General features: G+C 46.1%; 1 protein-coding gene across 3 annotated transcripts in view; it reads right to left on the bottom strand.

The window, feature by feature from the left end:
• Window positions 1-13,799, bottom strand: part of EBAG9 (estrogen receptor binding site associated antigen 9) — a 191,304-nt gene that overhangs the window by 87,191 nt on the left and 90,314 nt on the right. For all 3 annotated transcript variants that reach the window (XM_086966127.1, XM_086966128.1, XM_086966126.1), the window contains 2 exons: window positions 12,923-13,072; window positions 3,019-3,129 (listed from right to left, as the gene is read on the bottom strand). In XM_086966127.1, the coding sequence (XP_086822253.1) occupies window positions 3,019-3,129; window positions 12,923-13,072 (261 nt within the window). The remainder of the gene's footprint in view (window positions 1-3,018; window positions 3,130-12,922; window positions 13,073-13,799) is intronic.

Raw genomic sequence — 13,799 nt, 5'->3', positions numbered from 1 at the left:
GGGGCAAACATCTTTAGAAGTCAGAAAAAGTCCCAGAGATCTTGCTGTAACTTTTCCTTCCTTAAAGTAATCAAGCGCTGTATCTGCCTTCCAAGAGAAAAGCCAGCCTGAACGGCATGTCCATTAAGGTGTTTTGTACATCCACTGAGAAGCCTGTACAGTGCAGTCAGGTGCTCCTTCTCAATCGAACAGAGGAGCTCATGGTCCTGGTAACTTAGGTGACTGTGTCGAGGCCCGCCCTGATGATGTGGCTAGAGGCATCCCCTCCATTGCGGACTACTTCTGTAAAGTGGCCTTTTCGGTATTCTGGTAGTAGTTTCTAATCTAATGCTGCCATGTCCCACGGTGTTGGATCTAGCCCTGATCTCTTGACTGGGTGAGAGCTTTCTGCTTAATTCAGAGACTCTGTCCCTCACCACCCCTTGTTGTAAATATTTTTGTCCACCCTAAGCGTGGAAGGGTATTCTCAGATGTGAGACCCTTGCTCATTGCACCATCAGGATTCAAGCAAACCGGGCCGAAGACGGCTGTAATGCCAGAAACCGGTCCCCGGGAGCTTGTTTCCTTCCCAGTGTAAGAATTGGCTTTTGTAGTTTGGTTTGCCCTGTTCCCATCATGCACTGGGACAGGAACAGACTAATTTGCATACAGCCAGGTTCTGAAACTGGGATGGTGCAGTGAGCTAAAAAACGGTGTTGGATCTAGCCCTGATCTCTTGACTGGGTGAGAGCTTTCTGCTTAATTCAGAGACTCTGTCCCTCACCACCCCTTGTTGTAAATATTTTTGTCCACCCTAAGCGTGGAAGGGTATTCTCAGATGTGAGACCCTTGCTCATTGCACCATCAGGATTCAAGCAAACCGGGCCGAAGACAGCTGTAATACCAGGAACCGGTCCCCGGGAGCTTGTTTCCTTCCCAGTGTAAGAATTGGCTTTTGTAGTTTGGTTTGCCCTGTTCCCATCATGCACTGGGACAGGAACAGACTAATTTGCATACAGCCAGGTTCTGAAACTGGGATGGTGCAGTGAGCTAAAAAACGGTGTTGGATCTAGCCCTGATCTCTTGACTGGGTGAGAGCTTTCTGCTTAATTCAGAGACTCTGTCCCTCACCACCCCTTGTTGTAAAAAAGCCATGTCCCAAAGAGCATGTTGTGGCAACCCAAAAGACTAGCAGCATTCAGAATATGAAACACCAGCCTGCCCACTGAAAAGGATTTCTTAACCTCACCTTCAAATTTCTTTGACTCCCGTCAAGGGGGTAGTAGGAAAAGCTCTAGGGTTCAATTTAGATGAGGAGGAGACTTGCACCACCAAACTCTTCCGAGATGGATGCAGGGATAAGACGATGTGGTCTCCAAGGGCTGGTCTGTAGCGTTGAACTGATCTGTTGACGGCTGGACAGGACACTGGCTTACCCCATGGATCCTCATTTGCATCAAGGAAGATTTTAAAGGCTACAAGTACCCCCAAGTGAGGTGGCAACTGACTGCAAAAACATCTGTGAAACTGTTGATATGCAACTCCATGGAAGAAAGAAGAAGTTCTAGAACTTCAGCTGCGTTTTTAATTACTGCATGAAAGCCTTAAATCCCTGCAATAGCTGCACCAGGGTTTAGATCGATGACGGTATCAGGCGAAGTACCCAACTCACTATTGTGTTGAAGGGTCAGTGGACCTGAAGCATCAGAGAAAGGCATCAGCATCACCTTAGCCATCTGGAGACTGTAGCTCTGAATCTGATCCAAAAAGATCATGGAGAGTATTCCAATAATGTTCCCCAGCTTTTTCCTTCGGATACTGTTCCTCTTCTAATAGGAGCTGGGACTTTCCGTGAAACCTCATTATTTTATTTTGATGTCCATGAGGCTGTAAGAGGAAATGGTGGAGGAGGACCCATAGATGCCACTCGAGGTGGTGGTGGCACTGTAAATGGAGCCGGAGGTGGCACTGGAGTTGACCCAAGCATCTGAGTGAGGGGCTCTGGCAAACAGCCTGCCAGAGGACCAAGGTCAGGAAGCCCCAGGAGAAAAACTTGCAGCACCAAAGGAAGGTCTCCGCATGGAATACAAAAAAATTTAAGGGAGCCAACAGACACACCAGAAGAAACTGCAACTCTCTTAAACATGTCATGACTTAGTGGAAGAAGGCTAGGCCGGCATCCTGTACCAGGAACTGCAAGTATGCCGGTGTCCAAATTAACCTCAGTACTGGAGGTGATGTCGGTGCTGAAGCCTGGTGAGGCGGAGCCAGTAAACCCTGAAGAGACCACACTACAGATTCGAAGTCTCTGGAAAAGAGGGCCACTTACCTTTGGCAGACAAGAGTATTTCTTCTTTTTTATGGTGCCTCTTCTTTCACTTGAATATTTAGACAAAGGGGAGGGATAAGGGGACTTGGATCGCATTTTGGCTCTCGACCTTGACTAGGATACTTTTTGACCCCTAGAGCCATCTCTAGCATGATTCATGAAAAGCTTGGCTTCCATCTCTTTGATGGCTTTGCGGTTCATGCAGGATAAAAGGGCGCACAAAGAAGAGTTGTGTTCAGAGAAGAGACACCATAAAAAGTCATCAGTATTGAAGGGCTTAAACCCTGACTTTTTAAGTTGGGAGGTGGGTGGGGGGGTTTTAGTACAGCAACAAAAGCAATTTGAAAACCAAAATATTTTCACCTCAGAGTTAAGAGAAGCTACAGACCTGCATCGAAAGCCCTAGGAAAAAACCAGTAAATCATGTCATGGAGCCAGTAACATCAGTATGACCCTAGTACTTAGCTGAAGTCAGTGCGTACAATCAGTGCTGGAGAACTATGGTAGACAATTCTGGATCAAGACTGGCCTCAGATGTTCCAAGGTGATAAATCTGCAGGTAGAACTATCCATCAGAAACACAGCATTCTATAAATTCAATTACAATATTGTGTTGCAAAATACAATATTCCACACGTAAAGATCTCAATTTAGGAACTCTGGTACAATAAAAATAATGGTTAAAAAGGAACAGAACACTAGCTACTTACAGACTGATTCATGAATGGAATATCTAGGGTGGGTGCTGCAAGTCTGCTGGAGAACAATGTGTTTCCATCTGGGACTGCAAAATTAAGCGGTTCTCTTTTCTTAATTACAATCTGCAAATGGAGAACAAAGATAGAAGAAACTTGTTACATAGGAACTTTAATACAACTGCAATGATTACCGCAGGAACAACATGCATATCTGTTAGGAAAGGATTGTTATTTTACCCGTAGAGAAGGAGAGTCCCAAGAAGAGTCACTAAATACTTCTAGAATGTGGAATGGGAGTATATGTAGGACGATGTTGGACAAAACACAGTAATAAAGACAGATTTGAGAGTGGAATGGACTAACCAGGAATTGATGGACAGCTGCCTGGCACAAGTTGGAGGTAATCATATAAACATAGATTTTTGCATGATGAAGTAAAAGTAACTTTCATAAAATCAGTAAACACTGATTAGCTCTACTTCTGTGTGGGATGCTGAAACACACCTAAAAAGGATAGGAAATACTCTCCAAAATTAAAGCAAAACATGCTAATATAAATACAATGCTTGCTTTCTATTGTGTAACCTTTAGCAAATATGTACAAGCAATATCAAGAAACAAGTTTAAGACAAACCAGCTCTGCTATCCAAAAACACTTTCCTGTACCACCTCTGCAAATTTAAACAAGCATTGGCAAAGTTACCTGATCCCGCCTTTTGGACCTACTGGCTTTGTCAATGGTTCTAACCTTGCTGCCTTAATATGTAACTTTATTTATTTTAAGAGTGTTATATAGCGCTAGATGGACCCGAGGATATCAGAGCGCTTCACAGCAAGTAACCTATGTGCAAATAGGCAGTACAGAGAATATAGTAGAACATAAGGGTTTGCGCTGGATATAGATCGAACAAAGGCAGAGGAGCGATCAAGCAGAAGGAGCATGAGTGTTGGAGCTCCTGAGGTTCCTGGACTGGCCGGCCACTTTGAGTTTGGCAGCCGGGTATTCTGGTTTGCCTGTGTGCAGGGCTTGGTGTGTGAGGCAGGCTGTTCTGAAGCTGGCTCGCAACGCAATTGGGAGCCATTTAAGTTTTCTGAGTGCAGGGAAGATGTGTTCGAATTTCTTAGTTCCGGTGACCATTCTGGCTGCTGCATTAAAGCATTAAAGATTGTTTCCAGGGGGGCGAGTTGGTATTTAGCTGTGCCAGTCAGGGCTGTAATCCCATAACCGATTCTGGAGAGCACCAGTGCTTGGGTGGCTTGTTGAAGGTCCTTGGGCGGGAGGCAGGGTTTTATTTTGTACAGTAATTTCAAATTGAGAAAGGCACTTTTAGCAGATCTTGTAATGTGTTTTTTCATGTCCAGTTTTGGGTCTAGGGTGGTACCTAGAGATTTTACTGAATCCGCCAGGGTGAGGTTACCATTGAGGGCCTCAATAGCTTTGAGCCATTCTGCAATTTGAGGGTTTTCGTCTTTGTTGGAGATGAGGAGTATTTGCGTTTTCTCTTGATTGAGTTTCAGGTGGTTACTTGAGAGCCAATGTTGTACGTCTCTGAGCGTGCCGTTGAGTCTCTGGATGTTGTCAATGGAGGTGGTTTCCAGATATAACGGTGTGTCATCAGCATATAAGTGGAAAGGAATGTTGGATTTCCTGAGTAGAGTGGTAAGGGGTTCAAATGTAAATGTTGAAAAGCTGAGGAGAGAGCACTGACCCTTGTGGAACACCCATGTTAACGGGGTGGAGGTCGGACTCGAAGTTTTTAATTTTTATTCTTTGTGAGCGGTTGTGGAGAAAGGAAGAGAACCAATGGAGGGCCGTCTCTTCAAGACCAGCCCTTTCTTGTAGAACCTTGATGAGAAGTTTGTGATCAACTGTATCAAATGCAGCCAATAGGTCCAGGAGGATGAGAAGGCAGCATTGGTCCAAGTGACTTGTGTAGATTGTCTAGGACATTGAGGATTGCGGTTTCAGTGCTGCAGCACGATTGATGGGGTTCTAGAAGGTTGAAGTTGTCCAAGTGTTGGGTCAGTTGAAACTTTCATATATACACTTACGTCATGTTGGTATTATATATATATATATATATATATATATATATATATATTCCACAACAATCGTTCCACTCAGTCTCACAAGAACGACGTTCAGGCCAACAGCTCTGTTCAGATATTGTGTTTATTCACAACGCACTTGACACGTTTCGTGAACAAGGGAATTCAGTTCCCGAAATGCGTCGAGTGTGTTGTGAATAAACACAATATCTGAACAGAGCGGTTGGCCTGGACGTCGTTCTTGTGAGACTGAGTGGAACAATTGTTGTGGAATACGGGGGAGTGGCGATCCCGGCCCGCCACTGTCAGCGGCCATCCTTGCTGACTTTTGGTGGATATATATATATATATATATATATATATATATATATATATATATATAGATATATATATACACATTATGTATGTTTTCCACACCGAGTGATGAGTCTGTACTCCCACCTAGGGATGACGTCTGAGAAGTTTTTTCCATTTCACAAATTCTTTGATGTCCACCACTACAGACTGCGGTGACCTTTCCCTGTGACAACCACTAGATCCCCCTAACCCCACAGACTGTATGGGCACTGACTGTTAAAGTGTTATCTTACAGTGGCAAAATATGGTGCCAGCTGAATGGAGGATGTTATCTATTCTTTCAAGTTTACTGCTTTACTCACGTACTAAGGCTGACGTCTGGTAAGGAAGGTTTCTCTGCTCTGTAATGCCAAATACATGTACCTGGTGAGGTGGGTTAAACGAAACGTGCACTATATCTAGGTATACTTCACAGGACTGTTTTGTATTGACTGGCATGGGATAGGTTTGAGTTCACTGCTAATTTTTTTTTTTTTTTTTTTAAGCTTTATTCGATTTTAGTTTAAAAATCATAAAAGCATCAACAATACATGAATAAAAACCATAACATTTCATGGACATCGTAAAAGAACATTGCAAAATTAATAAAACAAGATTAAATAAGTATAGCGAATCAGCTAATGGATATGCACGGGTTATTGATCAATGAAGCAACTCTAAAACAATATACTTATCAGTTGCATCCTACCCTGTCAGTTTGGGTCAAACTTATAAGTGGCCTTTAAATAGTGGGGTCTTAAAAAATACAATTTGTAGACAAAAGTTCAAAACCTTTACAGCCTAGGAAATTTGTTCTAAGTAATATGTGGGGAAGTCGGGTAAAAATCGTGCAAGTCCCATATGCGAATAGTGCCAAATCTTGCTGTGGGGGGGCAAAAACGTAAAAAGGGGACGACATTTCTATTTTTGAATTTAATTAATACCAAATCCCCAGGAATGTTTTTGGGCAGCGTGCCTAACCATCCCACCCTTCTGACACTCAAGATACCACCATCTAACTCGGGTGGCAAGGGGCTATTCTTTTGCAGCCAGAAAATGACCTTATTTAACAGGTCCTGCTGGGATTGATGTGTTCCCTGGGTGGGGGCAGGGACACCAGAAAGGACAGATACATATGGGGCGGCTTCCGGAGGTAGGTTGATACGTGGAGCGGGTCTAGCCACTTGATGAGTTTTTGAGACGGGTTTTAAAATTACTTTCGGGCCTATTGGGGTAGGTGTACAGGGGGGCTGTATTTGAGCTACATCATGACAAATACCAGGTTTATGTTTTTCGGGGACGAAGGGGGGGTTAGGGCAGACGGATGTAACCGTTTTGATTGACGAAGGAGGGTGCTTTCTGATTACTTCCTCGATGCATGTCAGCCTTTCCCCCCAAGTCGTTGATTTTTTTAACCAAGGGAGAGATGACAGTTACCAACAGTTGCTCAATTTGAGCCAATAAAGTCAATTGGGGAGACAAGACAGGGTCATCTGATTTGTCCGCAGCAGGGTCCTCCATTAATGCTGTTTGGTTGGGGGAAGATAAAGTTGTGATGGTACACAAATTTTGTGTACTTACGAAATTCCCATTGTCTATTTCGCTGTCGTGCTTCCCTCTAAAATTGGGTCCCAGGGGCGAAGTGTTAAATTGGCTATGGTCTTTATTAGCGGGAGGAGCAGGATCCCGTGGAGTTATTTGGCGTAACACAATAAGTACCCACAGTAGGGGAGATTGTTAAGTCAGGGACGTACTTTGTGCCACACAGGGCATTGAGCTCTTCCCAAATGGACATTATGTTTTGTGGTAAAGAAGTCCCCAGACAGTCAATAGTAAAGGAGCATCACATTACCTCCTCCTGTGCTACAAACAAATGAGGTGGCCCGTCCCGTCCTCCTCGTGCCTCTGAGGGCCTCAGAGGGCCCGTCCTTTGCCCGGGCTTAGCCCCGGGCGCCGACCCGCGCGCGATCCCGCGACGCGGGGGCTCGCGCTGTCCTTAAGCGCACCTCCGGGGGCGGGACAGGAAACACGCCTTCCTAGGCGCTAGGGGTGGTGGGGGATGTAGTCCCCGATGTGCCGCCTCGCCGCGATGTTTGGAAGCAGCAGGCAGCAGGGAGCCTGGTGTGTGTTGCTGCAAGGCAGCGCTGAGGCTACGATGATGGTGGTCTGGAGCCAGGAAGAAGGACGACCTCCCAGGTCAGTGTGGCCCAAAAGTCCCCCGCTCCACCGGGGCTCGCGCTGTCCTTAAGCGCACCTCCGGGGGCGGGACAGGAAACACGCCTTCCTAGGCGCTAGGGGTGGTGGGGGATGTAGTCCCCGATGTGCCGCCTCGCCGCGATGTTTGGAAGCGGCAGGCAGCAGGGAGCCTGGTGTGTGTTGCTGCAAGGCAGCGCTGAGGCTACGATGATGGTGGTGGTCTGGAGCCAGGAAGAAGGACGACCTCCCAGGTCAGTGTGGCCCAAAAGTCCCCCCACTGTGAATTCACATTGGAACAACTGTTACAATGTTGCTTCTGATCCCCTCTGGCATTGTTGAAAATAATTCCTCTTCACCAGTGATTGATACTTCTAGACAGGAATCGAAATAGATGGAATCCCTGTGCAAGTGAGGTCCAACAACTGGAATATATACGATATTGGGGAGAAGATTTGATGATTGGTTGAACTAAACAGGTACTATTTTTTCTTGTGCATCAGTATGATTTAAACTGACAGCCACTACGTAGCTGCTTCCCAGAACAAAGGAATGACTGAAATGTCATCATTGTGACGTAGGTTGTTGTAGTATAATGGTTGAAAAATGAAAGAGGTGTTTTGGTTAGTGTTGTGTTTATCTGAAATTAGAAGAAGACCATATGTCAGGAAGCTGGGCTGGAGATATTGCTTAGTGACTGGTGGAGAGATAAATACTCCAAACCCACTAGTGCGGATTTTCCTTCAGAGATGGAAAGGTTGGCAGTTCCTGCCGTGTCAGTGCGGTCTGCACTGAGCCTTAAAATGTGCAGAAAATGCAATAAGCAATAGCATTTTGGCAATGAAATACAAAATGTTTCGGCTGCACTTGAACTCTCGCCAAATTCAAAAAGACAGAGCCCATCTTGGATATGTAGGTGTTATTTTCCTCAAGGCCTATGAGGGTTGTCTTGCTAGGCAGTTGTGAAGGTTTGTTGCTTTAGCCGTGCCTAGGGATCTGGATCTTAACAAGAAAGTGCATAGTGACGAAGCTTGAAGTAGTCATTCAAGCCATAACGGGATGTACTAGTAAACATATATTTAAGGCACTCCTTTTTAGCTTTCAGATTGAAGGAGAGTTAGTTATATAGAGATACAGCTAACGCACCGAGATCTGAACCACGACGGTGAGATTTTCCCGATGTTGTGCCCATTGGAACTTCACGTCCCACTGCCGAGCCTGCATACACCACCTGGCTTGTCTTACCAACAGGATGCAGGAGGCCATGAGGCCCAACAGCCTCAGAGTCAGTCTCACCAAAATCCTGGATAGAGGTTGAAATATCGGAATCAGCCTGAATATCCTGAACTCGCTGCTCAGGAGGATAGGCCCGAAACTGCACTGTGTCCAGAACTGCTCCTATAAAAGAAAGTGTCTGAGAAGGAGTCAGGTGTGACTTCAGCAAGTTTATAGAGAACCCCAGCAAATGCAGAAGGTTCGCCGTAGTCTGAAGGTGGGAGACAACTAACTGGGGCGAGGATGCCTTCAGCAGCCAGTCATCGAGGTAGGGAAAGACTGACACCCCTAACCGGCGCAGATGAGCTGTGACCACAGCCATCACCTTTGTGAACACCTGAGGGGCAATGGTAAGACCGAAGGGGAGCACGATAAGCTGAAAGTGCTCATGGTCTACCTTCAACCGCAGGTAACGCCTGTGGCCAGGCAGGATGGGAATGTGAAAATACACATCTTGCAGATCCAACGCTACCATCCAGTCTTCTTGGTCTAGGGCAGACAAGAAAGAGCCAGAGTGAGCATTTTGAATTTCTCCTGTCTTAGGACGAGATTGACGGTCCGAAAATCCAAAATGGGCCATAGCCCTTTGTTCTCCCTCGGAATCAGAAAGTAGCGGAAATAACAGCCACTGCCTACTTTTGAAACTGGGACATTTTCTATAGCTTCCTTGGCTAAGAGGGCCATAACTTCCTCTTGGAGCAAATGTAAATTATCTGCCGTTTACCAATCCTAATTTGGCAGATTAGGAGGAGGAAAAGAAAGAAGAGGTAGAGAATATTCCTCCTGGACTATCTGCAAGACCCACTTGTCCGATGTTATGGATCTCCAGTGGGGGAGATAATGACAAATTCTCCCACCAACTGTAGTAGTGTGGTCCTGCAGAATTGGCCTAGGATTGCTTGGAGGCTGCGGAAGTGTGGTTGACAACTTCTGGCATCCAGTCAGAGATCGGACTGCACCCCGTCCACGTCCTCGCACGGCTTGGGCAGTCTGTGCGGGATTTGGCTGGGATAGGGCTCACTCGGCTGGAAACCCCTTCCGTTGCCACAAAAGGGGCAAAAGGAAGACTGGCCAAGGGGGGTGGAAAAAAGGTCCAATGATCTGGCGTGGCGCGAGAGTCCTTGAACCTGACCAGGGCGGAGTTTGCCTTTAGCCCAAAAAGGCAGGTTCCATCAAAGGGTATGTCCATCAAATTGGCTTGGACATCCACGAGAAGCCAGTTGTGCGAAGTCAGGCATGGCGCCTCTAGGCCACAGTCGTTTAAATCGATTTGCCTAGTGAAATCGGTCGTATCTAGGCCACACCATATGGTGAATTTTGCGACATATCTCAGCTTGGAAGAGCCCAGCCCAGGCCTCCTCCTGTACTTGTGGCAGCACTTGTTCAACCATCTCCTAAAGGGAATGGGAGAAAGGGCCCAACAAGCATGCATATTCACTGCCCGCATTGCCAGGCTGGAGGAAGAAAATATATTCTTCCCGAAAGAATCCAGTCACTTGGATTCTCTATCCAGAGGAGTGGAAGGGAATGCGCCTTGGGACATAGAGACCTGCACCACCAAACTCTCTGGAGTGGGGTGTAGAATGAGGAACTTTGGGTCGCTCAGAGCTGGGCGATGGCAGCATGCAATCGTCCTATTCAAAGGAGCCCCTGAGCTAGGTTTGGACCATGTCCCTAGAAGGACGTCTGCAAGTGCCTCATTAAAGGGCACCAGGTGTTCGGAAGTGGAAGTCCCAGGTTGATGCACCTCAGTTAGGAGGGTAGTCCTGACCTGCACCGAGGGCAGCTAGAGTTCAAGGACCTCTGCTGCCCTCTTAACCACCATGGCATAAGATGCTCCCTCCTCCATAGCCACTATTGGGGGAGAGAGCATGCCAGGATCTGGAAAAGTATCCAGTCCACTGGCCTCCCCAAGTTCCCCATATCAGTCCAAATTCTCCTCAGAGACTTCCTGGGTTTCAAGAGGGCCCTCAGATCCCTACCAATCCTCTCCTGAGCCTACCACATCTTCCCAAGTGCTCAGACAACAACATAAAAGCTCTGGGTTATGTCAACGTCGGAACCAGGGTTGATTGATGCCATGCCGTCTCATCGGGGAGGAGGTTGTGGCTTGCACCACCGACTGGCATCAGTGACGTCGCAAGCACAGACTTCGGATACAATGCAGAGGAACATCGCAATGACACAACTGTCGCCGAACCATCCCTGAGGCCCCACCGGCTTCATGGACGGAGAAAATGGCGTTGAACCCAATGGGGCCCCTTTCGGCCTTGCAGGGCCCAAAGGCTCACCAGAAGGGTCTTTCTGCTCAAATACATGGCGCATGGCCTTGTGAAACTCTTATTTTTTTTATTAGAGGGGAGTCGCTCCGGCTCCTGGAAAGGGAGGGTGGGGTGGGTCGGGTGAGACACAAGTTCAAATCTGGCTCTGCAGAACCGTGCCAAGAACATCCGTGCTCCTTACCGCTCTCGAAGACGGACGCTAGTTGAGGTGAAGATGAAGACCGCTTGGACTACTTCTTCTTATGCCTCTTCCCTGAGTGTCCTGAGGACCTCGAATGGGAGGAAGAGGACTTAGGGCTCCAGGAGCAGTCCCGTGACCTCCTGTTCTTCGATCGGGACCGTGACCTCCTCAGCGTCTTGCTGGATGGTGTCGACTACTGGGCCGCGAGCAACTTCATCGCCCCCTCACTCAAGGTATTCGGGGCCATAGGCCAAACAGTCCGAACACAACTTCGTATCTTGGTCGCGTTCCAGACACCAAAGACGTACGCGATGGGGATTGGTAACAGACATCATGCGGGAACAAGTTCCACATGGCTTGAGACCGGTCTTCCTTGAAGACATCCCTCACTGACAAGTTGGAAAAAATAAAAACGTTCGACAAAAGTTGAAAAAAAACCTGGCAAAAAGCGGCAGAGAGGTAGCTCTTCCCGGATCGGGGCTTAACTGGCGCAGAAAGAAAAGAACTGACGTCCGCCTGCCTGGGTGACACCTATATAGGCACCACCACACCATAACAGATTGAGACTTCTGGCAGATCCCCAGTGAGATCTCTGTCGCTGGAAAATCCCTGTGAAGGGTAGCAGGAGTGGAAAAAGGATTATTTACCCTCAATGTTCTTGAATTAAAGTTACATAGCTCACATGGATGTAAACAATTGAAAAAGGATTTATAATTTTGGAGAATATTCTTGGTAGCAGACTTAAAAAGACTATTACGAAAGAGGGCACACAATGCTGAGCCCACGGGCAATCAAAACCTAACAAGGAACTCTAGAAACAAGAAAGCCAGTGAGGACCAAGATGTTTGCTTCTCAAGGGAAACGGTGCACAAAATTAACAAGCAAGGGGCATAGCATTAAAAACAGCTTCCTGATTCCAAAAGTATACAGAAGATGACAGGTAGTTGGAGGCCAGTAGAATGGGCCAGTGGTAAGAAAGTTGGGGAGGAGGTGTGCCTGGTCCTCAAATTCTGCAGCATCACTACCACACTTTAATCATATCTGGAGTCTACTGATAAGAAGTGGTGGTGTCCGGGGGAAGGGAAAAAGCAAGATGCAATGACAATGGTACATGGGAGCACAGAATAAGGAAGTGGACATGGATGTGGGTCTGGGGGTGGGAGGGACTGTTGATTATTTCCCATGATGTATTCTCTAATGCCCATACATATTAACTGCATTTAGAAATGTTTGTTTCTTCTGCCACAGACTGCTCTGTTCCCTATGCTTAGCCTTTTTAAAAATCATACAGTTTGCATTATAAATTCTTTTTCAATAATAATGAATGTGTTTACTGGTGGCATTATTCATATATGAATACAGATGGTAGTCTAAAAGAGGTAGAAACTTTCATCTGGACAAATGGACTCTTCATGTTGTGTTCCAGATTCTTCTTCATATCCACAATTTCTAAAGAGTACACATCGATTCAATTAAAGCACATGTCCAATGATACAACTGGGGTGACTTCTTTTCTGTTGGTTTATGGTATAAGCAGTAAGTGTGACAGATAATGCAAATGCACGAGTGATGCTGTCCTGACAAGAATGCAGGCACCTACTTTTTGAGTTTTCCGTATAGTTGGCATCATATCCCTGAAATAATCTGGCTCGTTTTCATCCATTTGTGATAGTACATTGCCATTCCCACCTTCCACTTTCACACTCGTAGGTGCATCCTCATCCCAAGAGCTCCAATCTTCGACTTCCGCCTTAAAAGAAATTAAATGAACTAGGTTAACGTAATCTAACAATGTAGCATGGAGTCTGTTTTTCTATTATCTATTCAAACATCACAGATGACAGGAAGAGACATAAGGCACACAATCCCAGAAACTTCTCTTTTCAAGGAATACAATGACATTTTAATAATGGCTAGGTTTCTACTTCCAGTTTCACGATCACGCCTAGTCAAATTGGAGGGTTTGGTGTCAACATTTTGGCAAAACGAAAATACTTAGTTTTATCTATCAATACTGCAGTGTCACCTAGTCAGCAAGGGGGCTCTCTCTATGCCAGAGAGTTGCATTTAAAGGCATGGCTAACACTATAGAAAATCACATCCTAATACTCCTATTCCAGCAATTAATTATGATAAGAAAAATGAACAATCCATCAAAAGCACAGTCCGTAAAATCTGGTAAAAATGTATGCAACCTTCCTTTCTTCTGTCCTGCACTTCGAGTGGGCAAGAACAGTCCATTTTTGGCACTGGAAAGTATGTTAATAGCTGCTTATAGTTTCATACAGATGTTCAAATGACGTGCCTGAGACGGCTTAAAATGCATACAAACCCTCCAGAGTTTTGGCATTGAAAGTTTTCCAACTAGCATGTTTGTGGATTTTACCCTAATTTCAGTTCCTCCAAAACAGCTCTTCCTTTTTAGGTCGAGGACTCCGTGGCACTGCGTAAGCAGTGGGCGGAGCTCCGAAGATTTA

This window comes from Lissotriton vulgaris, chromosome 4_1 (assembly GCF_964263255.1).
Source record: "Lissotriton vulgaris chromosome 4_1, aLisVul1.2, whole genome shotgun sequence".
Taxonomy (NCBI): domain Eukaryota; kingdom Metazoa; phylum Chordata; class Amphibia; order Caudata; family Salamandridae; genus Lissotriton; species Lissotriton vulgaris.
The sequence above is the reverse complement of the archived record's forward strand: the minus strand, read 5'-3'. Positions and strand labels throughout refer to the sequence as shown.